Source organism: Pan troglodytes, chromosome 7, assembly GCF_028858775.2.
Source record: "Pan troglodytes isolate AG18354 chromosome 7, NHGRI_mPanTro3-v2.0_pri, whole genome shotgun sequence".
Taxonomy (NCBI): Eukaryota; Metazoa; Chordata; class Mammalia; order Primates; family Hominidae; genus Pan; species Pan troglodytes.
In genome coordinates, this window is record NC_072405.2 from 116,807,723 (window position 1) to 116,830,150 (window position 22,428).

At 38.4% G+C, this 22,428-nt stretch overlaps 1 protein-coding gene and 1 long non-coding RNA gene across 5 annotated transcripts in view; one reads left to right on the forward strand and one right to left on the reverse strand.

Annotated features, from left to right (window-relative positions):
- OXR1 (oxidation resistance 1) overlaps positions 1 to 22,428 on the forward strand; it is a 303,412-nt gene that overhangs the window by 123,683 nt on the left and 157,301 nt on the right. Inside the window, exon 1 of one of the 4 annotated variants that reach the window (XM_054656937.2) lies at positions 3,760 to 3,821. The exons of 2 other annotated variants lie outside the window; for them this stretch is intronic. Coding sequence is in view for 1 of the 2 variants with exons in the window: in XM_016959772.3 (XP_016815261.1) it covers positions 7,250 to 7,262 (13 nt within the window). In the remaining variant the exon portion in view is untranslated. Of the gene's footprint in view, positions 1 to 3,759; positions 3,822 to 7,234; positions 7,263 to 22,428 lie in introns of those variants that run through there. One more of the 4 variants, XM_016959772.3, reaches the window with a different exon arrangement.
- The window catches only part of LOC134810900 (uncharacterized), a 139,036-nt gene that overhangs the window by 55,370 nt on the left and 61,238 nt on the right, over positions 1 to 22,428 (reverse strand). The gene's annotated exons all lie outside the window — the stretch shown is intronic.

A 22,428-nucleotide genomic window follows, 5' to 3' on the forward strand; every position in this document is an offset into this window, starting at 1 on the left:
CACTCTCAAATTGCTATATTAATTGGCCTACAGAATGGGCTATTTAAGATTAGCCATTTAAATGTTGGGAAATGACTACTAAATATAGTGATTTTAGTTTGGGGGTAATTAATGGTAACTTAATATTCTAAGAATAATAACAAAATCCAGCTGCTTCTGCCAGATAGAAGCAGTAACAGTTAGGATACTAATTTGCTCCTATAAAAAAGCCCCAAAATGTTTATTTTTGTCTCACACAACAGTCTGAAGATAAGTAACCTCCTGGGCAGATTTTTTGGTATCAAGGGTAGATTCTCCTAATTTCTCTGGCTTCCTTAATATTCAACTCCCATCTCTAGGTCTAAAAAGGCTTTGCTGGTAACTTCTCTCCCACTCCAACATCTGCCAGTGGAAAAAAAGGGGGGAAATGAAGGATGGACACAGAACCCTCCTTGTAGAAACATGACCCAAATGTTGCCACATCACTTCTGTTTATCTCTCATTGGCCACAAACATGGCCACACCTAGCACTAAGTAAGTCTAGGAGATAAGATCCTTTACTGGACAGCATTGGGCACAGTTAAACCCTGTATCTTCATAGAAAAAGGTGAGTATAGACAGTAGGGAGAAAGCAAGAAGGCTTTGGCACAGACCCTCTGAAGGACAGGGGCTATGTCCCATCCACCAAAGCTAAGTAAGGGGCATCTGTCCAGATCTCCCAGTAAGTATGCCAGGTTGTCCAAATAGAAATAACCATGGAAAGAACATAAGATTCTTATACACTTATGAAAATAGTGCTTCTAATGCAGCTTACCATGGCTTCTAGATTCCAGCATGTAAAAAATTATAACATGTACTCTTTACTTCTGATATTTTTGAATGCCCATTTTTAAAAAGTTTGGGAAATACTAAAAATAAATAAAGAAGATGACAATCAACTACAATTCCGTTAGCCAGAGATAACCATTAAGTTATCTTTAGTTGTTTTTTTATGGCTTTTCTCCATGTGACTTTTCATTTACATAATTGGACTCAGTTTTGCATTATTTATCCTGATATTAATAATATACATTTTTCTCACACCATTAAAATGTGATTCTCAATATCATTTTACATTTGCGTTAATTTAACCTGTAGAAGTTCCAGAATTTTTTCAACATATTACTGATGTTAGATGCTTAGAGTTTCCAGTCTTTATTAGTATTAATAATGCCACTATCATCATCTTTATGCATAAATTTTATCTGATTTTGTATTTATTAATATAGAATCTTAAAGGTGAAATAAGCTCAAATGGTAGGGAAATTTTAAAGGCTCTTAATCTATATTGCTACATCACTTTCCAAAAAGTGTTGTGAAAATTTCTTCTTAAACTAATTCTACTAGTTTTTTTTCATATCACCCTCATAGCATTATTACAATTAAATAAATTTGACTCAGTTAATTAAATGAAAATGGACATTCACAGCCCCTTGATGACTGATGAGACCTCCTATGGTTTCACATGTACCAGCAATGTTACCATGATTAAATTCTCATATTTTGATCATGTATTCATTTCTTGTTTTAATGCAAATATGAACAGTCCTGCCTGTGTTAAGCATGAAGGCAGGTACAAAGTAAATGAAGATATCTCATTTAATGACCCCTACATTTAATGATATACAATTAATTTAATGATAGCAATCAACTTGATCTATCCAAGAACCTTGAAGAATATATTTTTAAAAAAAAGAGAGAAAGGGGCTTGAATTACTGATTACTGAAATAAATGGCACCTCACTTATGTGCCAAAGCTCATGCAGTTTTCTCAGAAGGAAAGACTTTAAATTCTTATTTCAAAGCACATTAATTCTTAACCTAGATAAAATCCTAACACATTTGATTATATGATTTTCAAATACGTGGCAGATTAAAAACAGCAAAGTAGAAAGGAGCAGCAGACACATTAACAACAAATAATGGTCACTGAGAAAATGACAAAGAGAAGAGATAGAAATGTTTATAACACACACACACACACACACACACAAAACCCTGAAATTATGTTTTTTAAAATGGTGATGTTTTTAATAATAACAGTTTAAGTAAATTATAGCTCATCTATTCAAAGATTATTAAGAAGTCCTTATATTATTTTTACAAGAACTTTTAATGTCACAGAAAAAAATCACTTTTATACTAAGAGGGAAAGCTGGATATAACTTTGCAGATAGAATTTAATTACAAATATGGTTTTAAAAAGTTGAAGAGATATCCTGGAAGTACTGTTCTTAGGAACAGTAAGATTATTTTCTGTATCTCGTAAATTTTCTAAAATGTATATGATGTATTACCTTAATAAAGAAAATTAACTTTATGTTATTTTTAGAATAACATTCTGGAAATTTTAGGAGTAGAAATTATTCTTTTGTATATTACTAACAAATAGAATTATACAATTATTTGTGCTTATAATGGTAGCACAGTTATTCAAAAAAAAAAAAAAGAAAACATCAAATAGAGCCACAGGCTTTATTGCAGAAGACCTGGGAAAGTTATCTGTTGTTGAAGATTTTTATCCAAAGTAAAAATAAATGTACAGTCTATGTAACATATAAAGGTAAACAACAGAGATTCAAAACTCATAGTTAGGGGTGATTTTAAAAATCATTATTTAGGCATTGGTCTTTTGAGGATGTCTCTTGAGTAATATTTAAATTATTTGTTTTATAAAATAATGATCATAGTGACTATGATGGCATTAGAAAGAAAATTCTCAAATTCAGTAAGTCAAACATCATCATATATTTAGTGTGCTCATGCTGTGTAAATACTGAAAACACTATAGAAAGTAAAATTACATTTCAAGCTGGTAGAACCCCAACAGTTTTAATCAAAATATTTTTAAATTTTATATACACTCATCTTGCATATGAGAGTGGCATGTTTATGTAAATTGTTTTTGTAGTATCTCTTAATTCGAACTTTTTTGTTTCTATTTTGTAGGAGTAACTTTCAACTACCTTTACTTCGAAGAATTTATAGTATTTTCCAGAAAATTATTAAATGTATGAGCTTTAATAATAGTCATCGGCAGACTTTCTAAACTAACATGAACAATTAAACTACAGTATTTGCTTCATGAAATTATAAATTACAATGGATATATATGTCAGTTTTTACATTATTGTCTCACAGACCCAAAGCTATCCGTTTTTTTTGTTTTGTTTTGTTTTTTGTTTTTTTTTTTTTTTGAGATGGAGTCTCTCTCTGTCGCCCAGACTGCAATGCAGTGGTGCAATCTTGGTTCACTGCAACCTCCACCTCCCAGGTTCAAGTGATTCTCCTGCCTCAGCCTCCCGAGTAGCTGGGATTACAGGCGCCCGCCACTATGCCCAGCTAACTTTTTTTTTTTTTTTTTTGAGACAGAGTCTCTCTTCTGTCAGCCAGGCTGGAGTGCAGTGGCATCATCTCGGCTCACTGCAAACTCCGCCTCCCGGGTTCACATCATTCTCCTGCCTCAACCTCCCGAGTAGCTGGGACTACAGGTGCCCGCCACCATGCCCGGCTAATTTTTTGTATTTTTAGTAGAGACAGGGTTTCACCAGGTCAGCCAGGCTGGTCTCGAACTCCTGACCTGAGGTGATCCACCTTCCTCGGCTTCCCAAAGTGCTGGGATTTCAGGCGTGAGCTACTGCGCCTGGCCAAAGCTACCCTTTTCTGTTCAGCCTCGGGATGCTGGGGCTGAGTTCCTGCAACCCAAGTTTCTGCTTTGCCAGCAGCCACCTGCTAGGCTCTGCCAGTAGGGGGCTCCAGAAGGAAGCTGCAAGGCCGGAACTGGGAGGAGGAATTCACTTCAGGTACGCTTGTAGTTCCTGTATCTCCTCTCCAGCTACCCTTCCTTGCTGTGGCAACAAGGGTTCATTCCAGCAGCAACTACTGAATTCAGTTTGCAGTTTTTCTAACATTTGCAGAACCAGCTCCATTGTACCCTGCTCTTCAGAGACGCCAGCATTAGTTGGCCGGTGCCCCTTTGTAGAAATCTGGGTTATGGCTTCACAGGGCTAGGGGTGTCACATTTAACATAAAATTATGGGAAACCCAATTTGAATCTCAGGTAAACAATGAATAAACATTTAGTATAAGTATGTTTCCCGATATTGCATATTTAACTGTGCTTACTGTATTTTAGCAGCAGCCGTGTGCAGGGTTCCTTCTGTAAGCTTCTGTATTTTAATAATTCCAACCATTTCCCTTTGCTCCCTAGCCCCTGAGTCAGTAGCTGTTTTCTGCTATTGCTTTCTTTGTGATAACTTAGTGTCATCAACTTGATACCTCCATTATTCTTTATATTCTGTCCTGTCTCCTGACTACATTGATTGATACAGTAGAGTTTTTTAAAGCAGATACTGGGATTTGACAAGATAATTTTCCTACCAGTTAATATTCCTGTGTATAAGTTAACAGGGATACTCATATGGTAACTCCGATAGAAGCTATCCAAACTTTAACTTGCGAGTAAATGAGTTCATATACATAATATTTGTAGTTCTATGTGGTTCAGAGACATAAGTCATAGTAAATTCTTGTGCATAGCATATCTCCTTTATCAACATTTTAAGGAATTAAGGACTTACTATGTATACTGTGTGTGTCATTGTAAAATTGTGACAGGAGGACAAGAAGAAAAACAATTTACAGATTTAATGTGGTTGTAAAATACAATTATTAATTTGTAAAATAGATTAATTTCTAGTCCACTTGCATCTGAGTTCTAGACTCTGGGCACTAAATTCATTACTTGGCAAAATAGTCAGCACACCTGGTTATATATTCATCAGCTCAGTGGTATTTACATGGTGTTTGCATTGCTCTTATCAAGTTTATCCAGGCTTCCCATTTACTCTTTACCCTATTCCCACCCTGTTCCCAGCCTGTTCCAACCACTGCTATAGTGGCATCTTTGACTTTAGTGACCACCTAGGTAACCTCACTTTTTCTTTCTTTCTTTTTTTTTTTTTTTGCCTAGTATGAAAATATACCCAATACCACCTTCTTTATTGCTGACTGGGAATGTCCTCTCAAAGCTCCTAAAAATCTTGACTGTCTCCTTTTTTGCCTTTCTCTAGCTGGACTATTTTGATTATACCCTTCTGAACTGACTCTGGGTTTCTGGCTTGCCTTGGGCCACATTTCTGGCTTACAGTTTGGGTTTCATTGTAATTCCCTATTTATGGCTGTAGTTGGTTGTACAGTGTTCACTTCAAACCCATCACTTCCTGCCTGAAATCCTGTAATTGCTAGTGTTTGACATTCGAAACTCCTTATCCCTGATTTGCCTCAAACTTCTGGCTCTCCTGTGTGTCCTTTCATCTTACCTGAGGCCCTGGATTAGCTCTGGCCTTGCTGCTTTCCAGGCCTGCTGAAATAAATGAGCAAGCTATTTCTAGCTAAATAAAATGAGCTAGAAAGAATAGGCTGAACTGGGAGAATTAGGTGACTTTCTGCATGTCTGATTATCTACGAGAGTGCGGGGAAGGATGTTGCAAAGCCTTGGGACTGAGCTTGCTGGCTCTGGAGCATTTGCTTGCCTCATCTCATGCACTGCTCATGAGAACCCCATAGGGTAGGCATCACCCTTTCACCATCCAGACTTAAGAAAGAAAGATTAAAGCTTAGAAAGGTTACGTAACTTGTCCAAAAGCACACAGTAGCTAAGGAGGGGAGCCAGGAATTAAATTCAAGCTGTTTCTGGTCCCACTTTTTTTTTTTAATCACTATGCTATATATGCTTGATTTCATATAATTGAGCCCTCACAATCTGTCTAGTTCTTCAATTCAGTGAGTTTTGGGGTAGTAATGATTGGTTGCAAGTCCAAAAAGTTTCACTGGTCTCATGGCAGCAGAGCAAATGCTTTTATCATCCTAGGCTCACAGCAGAAGCATGTGCATTCTGATTGACCACACACTTCCCGCCAGCTGCATAAAATCACTATTCATGATTTAGATTGCAAAGCATATTGATGGCCAGCATTTTCTTCCTGTGTATGATTGACTGGCAGCTGTGACTCTAAATGCACAGAACTATAGGCATGAGAATAATTTCAACAAGTATCCTTTAAAGCATTATATCTTTTTTAAACCATCTTAGCCATCTTTAAGTGTATGGTTCAGTAGTGTGAAGAATATTCACATAATAGTAAAACCCATCTCCAGAACTGTTTTGGTTTTGTGAATCTGAAACTCTATACCCATTAAATCACAACTCTCCTTTTCCCCTCCCTCAATTCTTTTGTTTCTATGAATTTGACCACTTTATATACCTAAGAAAAGTGGAATCTTACGTAGTTATCTTCTTGTGACTAGCTTATTTCACTTTGCCTAATATCCTCAAGGTTCATCCATGTTGTAGTACATGACAGGGTTTTCTTTCTATGACTGAATAATATTTCATTGTACATATATACCACATTTGTATATCTATTCATTCATTGGTGGACAAGTAGTTTGATGCCACTTCTTGGCAATAGTGAATAGTGCTGCTGTGAACATAAATATGCAGATATCTTATAGAAACCTTGCTTTCAATTGTTTGGAATTCATACCAAGAACTGAGATTATCGGATCCTATGGTATTTATTTATTTTTTTAATTTTTTGAGGAAACTCCATACTGTTTCCTATTGTGGTAGCATTATTTTACATCCTACCAATAGTACATGGCAGTTCCAATTTCTCCACATTCTCACCAACACTTGCTATTGTCTGTAAAACATTATATCTTTTTCTTTTTTTAATGATGCAATATAATTTTTATTTCAAGAAATATGTGACTTAAGCTAATATTTTGTGAGCAAAAATGCAGGGCCAATATATTGAAATATTATCCAGCCTTTTAAGTGTGTTCACTTTCAGAAGCTAAATATTTTCCTGAACATTCCTTAAGTAAATGAATAACTTGCTCTTTTGAACCTAAAACACATGCTTGTTTCTTCCATGTTAGGTTCTTCCATGAACCTAAAACACATGTTGTTCTACCACTGTCTTACCCAGCACTAAAAGCTTCTTAAAATTAGTCAGAGGAAGACAAGTGGGAAGGTGTAGACTTCTCACTTCAATAGTCTGCTAAAGATGGAGGAAAAATATGGTGCTATTCAAAGACAGTCTATACTTAAAGATTTAGAATTTTGGATGGAAATAATCCGGTGAAATAGCAAGAACATTTGAAAGAGAACTTGACAAACCACTGCTGCAGAAAGCTGAATTCCAAGGAAATATGCCCAATATCCATGAAGCTGAGAAGTAAGTTTCTGAAATCATGCCTTTCTATTTTTTTTTAATTTTTCATTTGCCTAAAAAATGTCAACCACTTGTTGAGGCAAGCGGAGTCTTGCTACTGGAATGTATAAATTAACCAAATAGAGTATTATGCAAATAATAGTAGATTTGGATATTTGTTTAGTGGCCCTTTTATGGAGTATTAGAAATTGCCAACTTTTGACTTTGAGAAAAGAATATGTGTGTTGTCAGTAATATTTTGATTCTGTGTTTTTTTAAAAAAAAAAAAACCTTTAAAACATTTGTCTTATTTCTATTAATGTCACTTGATTTTTCTGGTTTCCAATTCCTGTTTCATTCATAGAAGCTTCTAGAAATAAATGTCTTTTTTCATTTTAAACATGAACGCAGATGAATAAAATGAACTTCTAATACATTTAATGTCACACTTGAGACAACCATATTGAGATTCTTAGAAAATTGCTTGTATGGAGAAAAGAAGATTATCATTTTCAGGGCCAGGCACAATGGCTCACACCTATAATCCCAACTCTTTGGAAGGCCAAGGCAGACAGATCATCTGAGGTCAGGAGTTCAAGACCAGCCTGACCAACATGGAGAAACCCTGTCTCCATTAAAAATACAAAAATTAGCTGAGTGTGGTGGCAGGTGCTTGTAATCCCAGCTACTAGGGAGGCTGAGACAGGAGAATCGCTTGAACGTGGGAGGTGGAGTTTGCAGTAAACCGAGGTCGCACCACTGCACCACAGCCTGGGCAACAGAATGAGACTCTGTCTCAAAAAAAAAAAAAAAAAAAAAAAAAAACTAAAAAACAACAACAACAAAAAGAAAATTATCATTTTCTAGCCAGTGACTAGTAAATTTTCTAAAGCTATCAGATAATTTATAACAATAATGGATTTAAAAAACAAGCAAGACAGATTTTTTTCTATTGACATATATATATATATATATGAAGGTAAATACTGATCAAAATCCAGGGCAGCTCACTTGGAGAGAAATAAAAATAACAAAGACCTATTAGGTAAAACAAGATTATTTGGAACTATAGGAGTAAGAGTTAAGAATACACTAAAAACAAAGCACTTGTTCTTTGTGGCAGCTGAAAATAGCAAACCTGGGGACAACAAGGTTTTTCTTCCCATATTCTCTATGCTGGTTAGCTGGCATGATGACTAAAACAAAATTGTGCCTGCCATTGTAGAGCTTACAATTATTTCTTCTTGGTGGTAGTATTCCACAATGGAGAGCGTTAAATAAAAGTAGGCAGTCTTTTACAACATTTTAATTTAGTCTTTGTTAATGTTAAAGAGACAAATTCCTTATTGAGTTTCTGAGCAAAGCTTAATAATAATGAAGTTAGAGGAAAAACACCCACCACATTTTATAAAGTAGTGAAAAAAGCTTATTAAGCCACAGAAGTGTTGTTTTTCCTCTTTTTAGAAAATAACCACTAAAGCTTATCACTTGACAAGCAGGCTTATTTTACAAAGAACTTACTAATTTATAAAATAATAAGACTTTGGAGAAGCATCTTCCTTATCAATTGTCTTATACGTTTCAGGGACATGATGGACCAAACCAATGTCACAGTCTCTTGGCACCACTTTTAGGATATGAATATATTTGGCACCCTCCCCACAGTGTTCAGCCTTGGGGTTCTCAGCCAAAACTAAAACAAAGTTCCATTTCCATTGCTTCTCTACTTCTATGACATAATGTAGTTATGCTATTTTAAACTTATTCCTATTGATTAAGTTTTTAGTTGTTAGGAGGGAGTTTTTTTTGAAAAAGACTAAAATTATTTGTGTCTAAATATATAACTTTCATAAACAGAGTATGAATTAGAAAGTATAGTTTTTCCTTAAGCTTTAAGGGCAATTCATAAGGCTAAGTATTTTTCATATAAAATATAGTCACTTGATTCCACTGACTCGTGACTCTAATGGGTTAAGTTCCCCAAAATTTACTCTCATTTACAAGCCTATTAAACTTCTTTAAATACTTCAAGCTAAATTACAAATTTATATGATTTTTAACAAACACTTTAAATGCCTGATAGGACAAACTTAAAGTGTAATAAGCCAATGCTTGCTAAACACTTAACCTCTGTAAAACTAATAAATCAAACCTATAAATGTAGTAAATTAGATTCTCCTAAGCATTTCAAACATCTTAAAATCAGGACTGGAAGCAAGAGTTCCAGTAAAAGATGGCGGATTAAATGCAACCATTAAGGTCTGTTCCATTTTTATCCTCAACTAAAATGACAGTAAAGGGACTTTCTAAGGAGACATATGCCAAAAGGACCAAAACCAGAAGAGGAGGTAACAGTAATAAAATTTCGTAGTTTGAAGGCAGACAATTTAGCAGACCCCAGAAAGCTAACGCTAACAGTGGGAATAACTGAGAAGCACCCAATTTACAGTGTGGAACTCCTGAAAGTAGTTGGTGATGTTGAGTATTTTAAAAAGTAGGAGTAAAGATAAAACTAAAGTATCTTTTCGAAAAGCAGATTGACCTAGGAGAGAAGACTTAACGTTACTGACATTAAGAATTCTCTTAGGACCAGCTCAATCAGAGCATGCTACAGTCAAGACTACAGTTACTGCCTCACTTCCAATCTGCTTTTTTAGTGTCTTGTTCTTAAATGGGAAATTTATTGAGGTTCAACTCCTAATATGAGAACACTGACTAAACCAAGGACACAGAAAAGAGAAATTGGAAGGAAAAGATAATACTTGGGAAGAAAGAAAACCATCTAAAGAGATTCTTAGCATTCTCAAAAGGATAAAATAGATTGTATCCAGGAAACCAAAATAGGGTGATACAAAAAGGGATATTCAGGAAACAAAAATTTCTAGGAAGTTAAAGGTATAATTGCATAAATGAAAAACCCAGTAAAAGCTTTGAAGGAAATGTTTCTGAAAGTAGAAAAGAGATGAAAATAATAGAGAAAAAGTAGAGAAACCTGAGGGCCAGTCATGGAACTCCATCATCCAAACAGGATCTCCAGAAAGAGATACCAGACTTAAAAAAAGAGAGGGGGGTTCGGGGGAGGGGGGAGAAAAGTCAAAGAAATAATGTGAGAAAATTTCCCAGAACTGAAGGACATGAGTTTCCAAATTGAAAGGGCCCAGTAGCAAGAACAATGAAAAAAAGGCTCACACTCAGGCATATTATCATGAAACTTCAGAAAACTTGTTTCAAAGAAAAGATTCTTAAATCATGAGGGAGACATATTCATTCAATGGATCAAGAATCAGAATGACATAGGACTTCTCTATAGCAATACTAGAAGCTACAAAGTAATAGAGTATGCCTTTAAAATTTGAATGGTAAATGGTAAATTATTTCCTATCAATAGTTTTACTGTCATTATAAATCAACTATGAGTAGAATAAAGCCACTTTCATATATGCACATTTTTAAAATTTCCCTCCCATTACAGTTTCTCAAGTGCTCCAGCAATATGAGAAAGAAAAAAAATGGAATCCAAGAAATAGGAGATATCCATAAGGAAGAAGTGAAGGGAATCCTGCACAGGGTGATTCTAAGACAGCTATACCACATAAAAACAGTCTAGGCTGGTGCAGGTCTGAGAAAATAATTCAGAGTGGTTGGTTCTGGAGAGTAGGAAAAAGGATGGGATTGGGGGGATTGCTTTATTTTACAAGTCAATTAGAACTAGCTGTTTGCTTCTTTAGTTTATGTGGAACTTTGATAAAAATTAAAACTAAACTTATAAAGAGATAAAACATAATTTAAATGCCATGTCAATTAGAAAATCCACTGTTCCTCTATAAACTCAACTTGAATAATGGTTATTCCTTCATCATCTCTGCACTTTTATGGTATACTTTCCTGGGGTGAAAAGTTGCTTATTTGACTAAGGAGAATTTTATCATCATCTCCAGTCTACAACAGCAACTATGACCATAGGTTTGTGTTGTGGATGGCAATTCTAGAATAGGGCTTCTCAGAGATATTTCTAGGAAAATTCTATCTAAAAACAAGATAGCAATCCAACTCCCTTCTTTCAGTGGGACTTCTAAATCCCACTCCTTTTCTTACACCCTAGTGCATCCCAGGTTATTTTATTCACTATTTTCCTGTTATCTCAGGCAACTTTAGTCTAAACCGACTTGCTAGGTTGTATATCCATTACCCAGATTAGAATTTCTCTTTTCTACCTGATTGAATTCAGTACTCTTTTAAAATTTTACATTATTTCATTATCCACCATTCTACATGCTATAGTAATTTAATTCAGTTCCTCATGGAACTTATGTTACATATCAGCAGAAGGCAAAAACTATATAAATGAACATGAATGTAGGGCATGAGTAAATTGTAGAGTAAATTAGGTAACAGATGCTATGGAGTAAAGAAAATGCCAAGCCAGGTAAAGGAAGTCAGAAGTGCCAAAGAAGGGATGTGTCACAATCTTTAATGGTAGTAAGAGTAAGCCTCATTGAGAAGATGACTTAAATAAGTAAAAAATTGAAGGAGGTAAGGGAGTTAGTAATGTAGATACATCGGGAAATAGCATTCCAAGAAGCAGGAAAGTAAGGCCTTGAGATGGGAGCTTGCTTTGCATATTTCAGAAATATCCAGGTACATGTTACTAGAATGAACAACAGGAGAATATATGGGAGATGCCTTTGGAGAGATAATGGGGGCTAAATTATATGACATCTTAGAAGCTTTTACTCCCAATTAGACTTTTTACTCTAATTCTGGGCTGGAGTTTTTACTCCCAGTGAAATGATAAGTGATTAGTGATTTTGAGCAATGATTTGACAAATCTGACTTACATTTTGAGAGACTTGTTCTAACTAGAACGTGGAAAACAAATTGTTGGAACATCAAGATTGGAAGCAGACCAGTTAGGAAGTTACAGCCATGATTCAGGTGAGAAATATGGTAGTTGAGACCAAGATGGTAGTGCTAGAGGTGGTGAGAAGTGGTCACATTCTGTATATACTTTAAAGATAGAGCGGACACATTTTCCTGATGAATACGATGGGGTGAGTGTGAAGGAGTAGAAAGAAAGAAAAAAAAAGAGAGAAGAAAAACAAACAAAGCAGTCATGTATTCCTCCCCCAAGTTTTGACCTGAGAAAATAATGGATTTGACCTCACATACAGTGGGAACAGTGAAGGTGGCACAGGTTTGCAGAGAATTCAGGAGTTTACTTCTGAGCATAGTCAAGTTTCAGGTGTTAGCTAAATCTCTAAATTGAGAAATGGAATAAACTAGCTGGCTATTTGAATGTGGAGTTTGGGGGAGAATCTGTACTAGAAATATTGATTTAGGAGTCTTCAATACATGGGTGATAGCAAAAACCATGGAAGAGCTCAGCAAAGGAGAAAGCATAGATAGATGATCTGTGCTAAGGCCTAGGATTTCCAGTGTTGGGTAGGAAGAAGTAGACCTGGAAAAGAGACTGAGAAGGAGCAGCAGTGGAGGAGGAAAATCAGGAGATTGTGATGTCCTGGGGGCGAGTGAGGAAAGCAGGTGGGAAGAAGATAGAGATAAATGTGTTGAATGAGAACTGAGATGACTGTTTATCAAGGAGGAGGTCATTGGTGACTTCAGCAAGAGCAGTTCAGTGCAGTGGTGGGTCTCTAGGCCCACTTAGAATGGATTTTAAAAAGAGCATGGAAAGAGACGATTTAGAAATGGTAATTAGGGAAAATTTCTAGGATTTTTGCTGTAAAGAGAAGCAGTAGAAAGGAGTGTTCATCCATAGTGTAAATTGGGTCAGGAGAGGGTTTTATTAAGATGAGAAAGTAACAGAGTATTTTTATATGGATTAATCCAGTAGAGGTGGAAAATTTGATGATATAGAGGAGAGTAAAGAGTTTCAAGATTGTCTCTGAATAGGTGAGAGAGGATGGGGATACATTAGCTTAAAGTAGAAGCATCTGAGAAGGTTGAGTCGGTGGGCACAGATACTGGTAGGTGGGTCGATGTGGTATTGAGTCTGTGGAAGTTCTCTAATTTTTTTTTTTTCAGTAAAGTAGGGACCAAGATTATCAGTGGAGATTAAGGATGTTGGAAGAGTTTCTTGGGTTTGCAGGGAAAGTACAAATGGCGTGAAATTATCCTCTAGGAGAGTAGGAGAGTGAATGAACTATGAAAATATACTGCAAAGACCAGGCAGCACTAAAGTTTCACTTGAAGCTCACACTCATAAATATCTTAGCAAAGCTTGCTTACCATTATGACAGAGTTATATTTGAAAATACAAAGACACCTTAGTTATGGTTGTTATTTTAAGGTGGACTTTAAATAAAGAATGTTCTCAAATGATGGGCTGCAGCACTTCTCAGAGAAGTCCCAGTAGATAGGTTTGTAATCATCATTGGGGTTCTGGTTGAGGCGTGTTCACACCTGTGGCCATTGCTGTGCCTGGATAAACTACGTAGCATGGTTTTTCCTTCCCTCCTCTTCATGAAACCTCCCTCTCTTCTTGCATGTTTTCTTTTTCTTAAGGGTATAGACTGGAACATTAATATTTGAATCACTGAGTATAGTCATTATTTGAGCTGGGGAAGAGGAAAAGAAAATGGTACTAGGATGCCTAGTACAGAGAAGGAAAAGATAGATATTTAGATAAAGAATTACTTAGAATAATTGATCCATGAAGGTAAGACCAGTTGAACCATCTTCTAAATATAAACAATTTTTTTTTTTTGAGACTGAGTCTCGCTCTGTCGCCCAGGCTGGAGTGCAGTGGCACAATCTCGGCTCACTGCAAGCTCCGCCTGTGGGGTTCACGCCATTCTCCTGCCTCAGCCTCCCAAGTAGCTGGGACTACAGGCACCCGCCACCACGCCCGGCTAATTATTTTTTGTTTTTGTATTTTTAATAGAGATGGGGTTTCACCATGTTAGCCAGGATGGTCTCGATCTCCTGACCTCGTGATCCGCCCACCTCGGCCTCCCAAAGTGCTGGAATTACAGGCATGAGCCACCGCATCCGGCCAACAATTTTTTTTTTTTTTAAATAGAAGAAGAAACTGCAGTGATGGGTTGGAAATTCAATATATCTCAAAGGACTCCTAACCTATTTTGAGTTATCTTTGATAGGACTGCCAGATATTGGGTTAACTGAGCACTGAAGCTCTTCTTTAATGATCTAATGTGCCAAGCAAGGAGGAAAATGTTGATTGGTTCTTGGTCTTCATTTATGTGCAAGAAATTCATATAATTTCTCATTTACTTTTTTTTTTTTTTTGAGACAGTCTTGCTCTGTCACCCAGGCTAGAGTGCAGTGGCGCGATCTTGGCTCACTGCAACCTCTGCCTCCCGGGTTCAAGCAATTCTCCTGCCTCAGCCTCCCGAGTAGCTGGGAAGAGGCATCCACTGTGCCTGGCTAATTTTTGTATTTGTAGTAGACAGGGTTTCACCATCTTGGCCAGGCTGGTCTCAAACTCCTGACTTCGTGATCCGCCCTCCTCGGCCTCCCAAAGTGCTGGGATTACAGGTATGAACCACCGCGCCCAGCCTCTCATTTAATTTTAAACCAAGCAATTTCTTTTAATATGGTATAATAGTTAAAAGCTTCCTATCAGGGCTTGTATATCTCAGCTGCACAATACTAGGCAGATTACTTAATCTTTCACTGTCTGATGTTTTAATATCTAACTCATAACTTTGTAACCAAAATGCGGATTCCATCACACACTGTGTGCAAAGTCCAACTAACAAGAGCGATGTCTGGTATAAAGAAAGTGGCTTTATTCCAAAGCTTAGCTTAGGGAAAGAGGTGCAGGCTCCTGCCTTTAGTGGACTGCTTCACTTTTGGGGCAGAAAGCCGAAGCTTTAAAGGGGGACTTGGTGTGAACAGCATGCAGGGGAGAGAGCGAGCAGGTGCTGATCATTTTGGTGCCTTATCTACTGGGTGGTGAGCTGGCACCATCACAGGCAGATGTGGGTTGTAAAATGGCCATTGTCTCAAGACACCCTCCAGGTGGGAGAGAGTTCCATCGCAGGGCACACCTTAGGTTGTAAATTGGCTGTTGTCTCTAGGCAGCTTGGTGAGACAGAGTTCTGGCCCTGGAGCTTTTTTTTTTTTTTTTTTTTTTTTCCCACAGCAGAGACAAGTGAACATTTATTTTTATGCCTTTCTTCCTGTGTGTATTTCAAGTCTTTTTCAAAACAAGGCCCCAGGACTCTCCAGATTCAATTATGTCCTTGGGCTTGGTTGACTGCTGCAGGAGTCTTAGGGAGCCTTGTACAAATGCTAGAGTGACTCATTTACCAACAGTAAACCCTAGGATAGATCCAACAAAGCAGGACTCCTTCCTCCATGGAATATGCCGATTTCAGACGACACAGCACCCAATGTAGAAAACGCTGGAATTTTTCCTTGGAACTAGACTGTGATGAGAGGTGCTTGACATGAACATAGGCTACTGTCTTTTCTGCTTTTTGAGATGGAGTTTCGCTTGTTGCCCAGGCTGGAGTGCAATGGTATGATCTCGGCTCACTGCAACTCCCGCCTCCCAGGTTCAAACGATTCTCCTGCCTCAGCCTCCTGAGTAGCTGGGATTACAGACACACGCCACCATGCCCGACTAATTTTTGTATTTCTAGTAGAGACGGCATTTCTCCATGTTGGTCAGGCTGGTCTCAAACTCCCAACCTCAGGTGACCCGCCCACCTCAGCCTCCCAAAGTGTTGGGATTACAGGTATGAACCACCACGCCCAGCCAGCTACTGTCTTTTCTTTGACCCTTCCTTTCCAGTTTTTGAAGATAAAGCAGGAAATAATCTTCTCTGAAGATACTTGATAAAAATTCCCAAAACGACAAAACACATGCTTCCACTTCATTGATAAAAAATTTAATGCAGTTTGGCACCTAAGAGTATGACAACAGCAATAAAAAGTAATTTCAAAGAGTTACGATTTCTTCAGCAAAATAGATGATTCATATCTTCAAGTCCTTTTTGAAATCAATTATTAATATTATTCTTTCCCCATTTCCATCTAAATGACTGCAGCAATACAGTTTTTTGGGTTTTTTTTTGTTGTTGTTGTTGTTTTTTGAGACGGAGACTCGCTCTGTCGCCCAGGCTGGAGTGCACTGGCACGATCTTGGCTCACTGCAATCTCTGCCTCCTGGGTTCAAGCGATTGTCCTGCCTTAGCCTCTCAAGTAGCTGGGACTACAGGCATGCGCCACCACACCCAGCTCATTTTTGTATTTTTAGTAGAGACAGGGTTTCACCATGTTGGCCAGGATGGTGTCAATCTCCTGACCTCATGCCCGCCTTGGCTTCCCAAAGTGCTGGGATTACAGGCATGAGCCACCGCGCCCGGCCGGCAATACAGTTTTTAGTTACTCGACATCTTTAAGCCTATAACTCTTAGGCTATGCATAGCCCCATGTCCTAATCAGGCATTCACTGATCCCAGCAGGTCTCCATCTATTTGTACCAGCCTCTTCTTTCCTCCCAATCTCAAGGTTACTCTTAAATACTAGTAAATGCAAAAAGAACTTGTAAAGTGGCAAGGCATGGCCTATCAAAAGTCAGCCCAAGGGCAGTTTTTCAGCCCTGCCTCACCTGGGTCTAGCTCAGCTGGCGGGTGAGCTGATTGATGTATTCACCCCGATAGCCAGGTGTGCCCATCTCCTTGAGGAAGCCCACTCTATTTTTGGTAGCATGAGTGGACCTGGAGCTTTTGAGATAAGTACACATTTTGAGATAAGTACATAGTTAGATAAGCTTGCCCTGTGGGGAGCATCTGGTGAAGGGAAGGTAAAGGGTATCATTGCGTTTCTAAAGAACTAAGTCTGGATTAAGAAAATGTGGCACATTTACACCACGGAATACTATGCAGCCATAAAAAAGGATGAGTTCTTGTCCTTTGTAGGGACATGGATAAAACTGGAAACCATCATTCTCAGCAAACTATCGCAAGGACAAAAAACCAAACACCACATGTTCTCACTCATAGGTGGGAATTGAACAATGAGAACACATGGACACAGGAAGGGGAACATCACACACTGGGGACTGTTGTGGGGTGGGGGGGGGAGGGGGGAGGGATAGCATTAGGAGATATACCTAATGCTAAATGACGAGTTAATGGGTGCAGCACACCAACATGGCACATGTATACATATGTAACAAATGTGCACGTTGTGCACATGTACCCTAAAACTTAAAGTATAATTAAAAAAAAAAAAGAACTAAGTAGGAGGTAGGAAACAAGGGGAAAGGAGGAAAGAAAAATTATTTAAAAATAACTCTTACTCTTAGAAAAATGGGAGTACTTGGTTACAAGTCTAGTCCATAAATTAAATGTATAATTATAGATAAGTTACCTTTTACCACTTATTTCCAACATTCCAAAGGTCACACAGCTGGTAAACATAACACAGCTGGGAATCATAAATATTGCTACCACCACCACTACCCACCCAATTATTGGGGGAGTGGGGAGGGTCCCATGACTATTTCCCAGTTGGATGAAATAAGAAACCAAAAATGAGTTTTTCTTGATCCTTGAATTGAAAACTCCATTTTTACAGAAAGAAAAGACATTTTACAATCCATTTCTCTGAAAACATCCGTTCTTTATCTCACAGGATGTAATAACTTGATGGGAAATTTAAACACAAGGTTATTCATAAAATGGTAACTGAGGGGACACCTGGCGTGAGAGCTGCAGCGGCATTTCCGACACACTGCTGCCCCCTGCTGCCTGATACATCGTTTTCCTTCTTCACGTATACTCAAAATTAACACTGTCTGTCACCCAGATTATAAAATCATACTGAGGAGAAAACTGAGGCCCTGAAAGTGATCTGGATGACATGGATGGTAGAAGATTTAGATTATGGAAAAGTCACTTCTTCCTGCTTTACCATATTGCCTTTTCCCTATTAAATTAAAAGTCAGCAAACTACTGTGTGCCTACGTAGAAGTACTCAAAATGGAGAAGTGAAAATCAAGATCTTTGCACTTACATAACTCATATTCTTGTGTGAGTAAACAGCCAATAAATAAGAAAAAATCAATAAATAATTTAAGAGAATAATAGATGTATTAAATAGTAACATGATAAAGATTTCTGGAGTACTAGGAGAACATGGAATTCAAGGCACTGTTCCCAGTGCTTTCCATGATTTCTTTCATTTGATTCTCACTGCAACCTGCAAATAGCTACTTCACTTTACAGATGAAGATATTGAGGCAGGGCTAGAATGATCCTAAGTGACGGAACCAAGATTCGAAACCAAGTCACTTCTGACTCCAGAAGTGTCTAGGGTAGTCTGCTCTGAGAAGGCAACAGTGAAATGAAGAGAAGAAGCCAGGCTTTTGACGATCTAAGGGAAGAGCAAGCACAAAGGCCTGGAAGTGGAAGTGAGTTTGGTATAGCAAGGTATAGGGAAAAACAAACAAGCAAACAAAAACCATCCCATATGATTGTACTAAAGGAGCATGCAGAAGACTAGCAGAGGCCAGGTCGTGGTAGGGAGCTTGGATTTTATTCTAAATTGCAAGAGGAAGCCATTGAAGGATTTCAATCAGAGCACCAACCTGATTTATGGTATAAGGAGCTCACTCTGGATGTTGAAAGGAAAACAGATGGTAGGATAAGAGTTTCCTGTTTCTACCATTTATATAGACATTGCATAAACGCTAGCAATACTGAACTCCATGTTTTCTAAATGTGACCCCTACAGTCTCCTGTTCCTTTTTCAGGTGTTTTCCTCTGTTTAGAATCCCTTCCTTGAGTCCTCTCCTTTCCATTGCAGCCTGCCTTTTAAGATTTCTTTTGTGAAGCTTTCCTGGATTCTTCAATTATATAATTTCCATCCTTTGAACTCTGTATATTTCAAGTATAGCTTTTCTGTGTTAACCTCTGTCCTAGGATATCTGTTATTTGACTGCCTACCTCACGGACTGTTAGATCCCAATCTTGAGATCAAGGGCTAGGACTTTCAGGCCATCCTGTATAAGTATGCACGTTGACTCCTTCACAAGGGCACCTGACCCGCCGGAACTCTGCTAACCAAACTGAGCTCCCTGACACAGGCTGCACCCATGAAGGGGAGAGTCCTTTTTTGTCTAATTTGTATAGAGATATCATATAAAATAGTGGATCCAGAATTGATTTCTTTCATCTTTGCATCCGAAACAGCACATCACATCTAGCAATAGAAGTATATACATAGTAGATATTTTATCAAACCTTTTTATTAATAATTGATTCTGATTTGGCCAGGCACGATGGCTCATGCCTGTAATCCCAGCACTTTGGGAGGCCAAGGCGGGTGGATCATGAGGTCAGGAGATCGAGACCATCCTGGCTAACACGGTGAAACCCCGTCTCTGCTAAAAATACAAAAAATTCGCCGGGCATGGTGGCAAGCACCTGTGGTCCCAGCTACTCGGGAGGCTGAGGCAGGAGAATGGCGTGAACCAGGAGGCAGATCTTGCAGTGAGCAGAAATCGCGCCACTGCACTCCAGCCTGGGCGACAGAGTGAGACTCCATCTCTAATAATAATAATAATAGATTCTGATTTAACTAAGTCCAGTTGTGGAAAGTAAGATGAAAAACTCAAGGTTTATGGTATGCTTTACTCATTTACCAAGGCTATATGCAGAAAGGAATGGGATTGGACATCCTGCCAAGCCCCCCTGCACAGCCACCATATCTCAATTGCTTGATAGGCTGTGGTTTGTGTAAAAAGAGGGAAACAAAGCGTAGATGACAGATTTAAGGTACGTCAAACTGGAACAGGCCATTATGTTGAAGTGTTAGGACACTGCAGTGCACCACAGTCTATGATACCATGGTTTAGAAACCTTGAGGACTTTTGTTAAGATTGCTGATGACATATTTTCAGCAAAGGTCACAATATCCAGGGGTAGTAAAATATAAGGGTGTATTCAATTGCTGAGGCTTTATTTTTTTTTTCTCCAGCTAGTAGTGTAAAGGACATGTGTCTCTATTTTGGGAGCTGATTTCTTCTTAGTCCCCATTAAAGTGAAACTCTAATAAGGGTATGTCAGCACCAATGTTTCTATGTAAGAGGACCTCCTTGTCATCTTTGAAATTAATTTGAAATTAAATGATTAATTCATCGTCTATTTCCACTGGAAGTTTGTATAAGTGGTCCTAAAACCAGCAAAGCTGGGGATAGTCCTCTTTGTTACATGCAAGACTGGAAGAATCATGTCAGACCCCCACGGAAGCCTTGGGAACCCACCCTTAACTGCTGCTTTTATTTTCAGAACCTTATTAGTTGAGAGTTGTACCTCCTGTTTTCAGACCTCCTAGTGTTCTCATCTGCCTTTCTGCCTTCAGTGTGAGTACATAATCTCTTCTCAGAGCAAGTTTAGTTGAAAATAAAGTTTTGGCACCTAAAAAAATAAGAGGAGGCGACCAGCAAGACTGTGAGGCATGGAATCTGGAGCCCAGGGATACTGATAAGAATGAACTGATTCATATTGCTGCTAAGACTCAGAACTGACCTATGAAACATAGCAGAGTGGGCACAAATGAACCAGAGCCGGGCTCTCCTCCCTTGGAAGGTGCTCAGTATTTACACAATGCCCCTTGTCTGTAAGGGCAAGTACTACATCAGAGGGAAATTGGCAGGGGAATTGTTGGAACTGGAAAGTATCAAGAGTGATGAAAGAGGCAGCTCTTGTTTAGCTCTGTTAAGCTGTTGCTCTGCAGATGCCTGCCCATTGCTGCTAGATTTTTCAGTGGAAGTTGATGTTCTGCATTTTTATGAAACACTTTCTATTCTTTAAATGTTGTCAATCAATTCAAAAAAGCTTTTGAAACATATAGGCAAAACCACAGTCTTCTTTGTGTGGACGACCAGTTTGCAACCCTTGCCTTAAAATTATAACCAACTTCTGTTCTCTAGACTCTGAGAAAGAAGCATGCACAGAACTATCGTTTTGCTTTGTTAAAAAGCAGTCTGATCATTACCTTCTCTGTTTAAAGAAGTATCATTTCTCCTTAAGAGTGTAGAACTGGCCAGGTGTGCTGGCTCACGCCTGTAATCCCAGCATTTTGGGAGGCCAAGGAGGGAGGATCACGAGGTCAGGAGTTCGAGACAAGCCTGGCCAACATAGCGAAACCCCGTCTCTACTAAAAATACAAAAATTAGCCAGGCATGGTCGTGGGCGCTTGTAATCCCAGCTACCCATGAGGCTGAGGCAGGAGAATCACTCGAACCCGGGAGGCAGATGTTGCAGTGAGCTGAGACTGCACCACTGCACTCCAGCCTGGGCGACAAGAGTGAAACTCCGTCTCAAAAAAAAAAAAAAAAAAAAGAAAACGAAAGAGTGCTAGAACTGTAACTCATGGGGGGAAAATAGGAAGAAAGGCAGCATTTATCTTGTTTGTTTGTTTTCTGGTCACTTTTACCAGCATGGAATAATGCTGGAAATAGCCTTTCTTCCTTGCTTGTAAATAATCCCACATGCCTCATAGAGATGCAGCATATCCCATAAACATTTGTGCCAGGTAAAACTCCTAGAGCAGTATTCAAATTCTCAAAACTTGCTGAAATTAGAATTCAGTACACATTTGAGTATTTTTGGAAATGGAATCTGTAGCATGTCTAGCTACAGGTGCAGGTCAGGGGAGACTGGTGAATATGAACCCTTGAAAAAGAAAGTGTTGAATAAGGATTTAGATTTTTGAAAAATGAATTCTAAATATTTCTTCCTTCTCCTAATTTTGTAATTTCAAGTTATCATTTATTTTTAAATATAAATTTTAGCAAAACTTTCTACTGACCCTTCTTTTCTTTTATTCATTCCGTTTGTTCAATAAATATTTATTGAGCACCTACTAATACCAAAGATCAGTCTAGGCACACAAGATCAACAGGTTATCAAAACAGATGAAAGGGCTGGATGCAGTGGCTCACACCTACAATCCCCACACTTTGGGAGGCCAAGGTGGGCAGATCACTTGAGATCAGGAGTTTGGGACCAGCCTGGCCAACATGGGGAAACTCTGTCTCTACTAAAAAATACAAAATTAACTGGGCATGGTGGTGCGTGTCTGTAATCCCTGCTACTTGGGAGGCTGAGGCATGAGAATCACTTGAACCCAGGAGGCATAGTTTGCAGTGAGTTGAGATCACACCACTGCACTCCAGCCTGGGGATACAGAG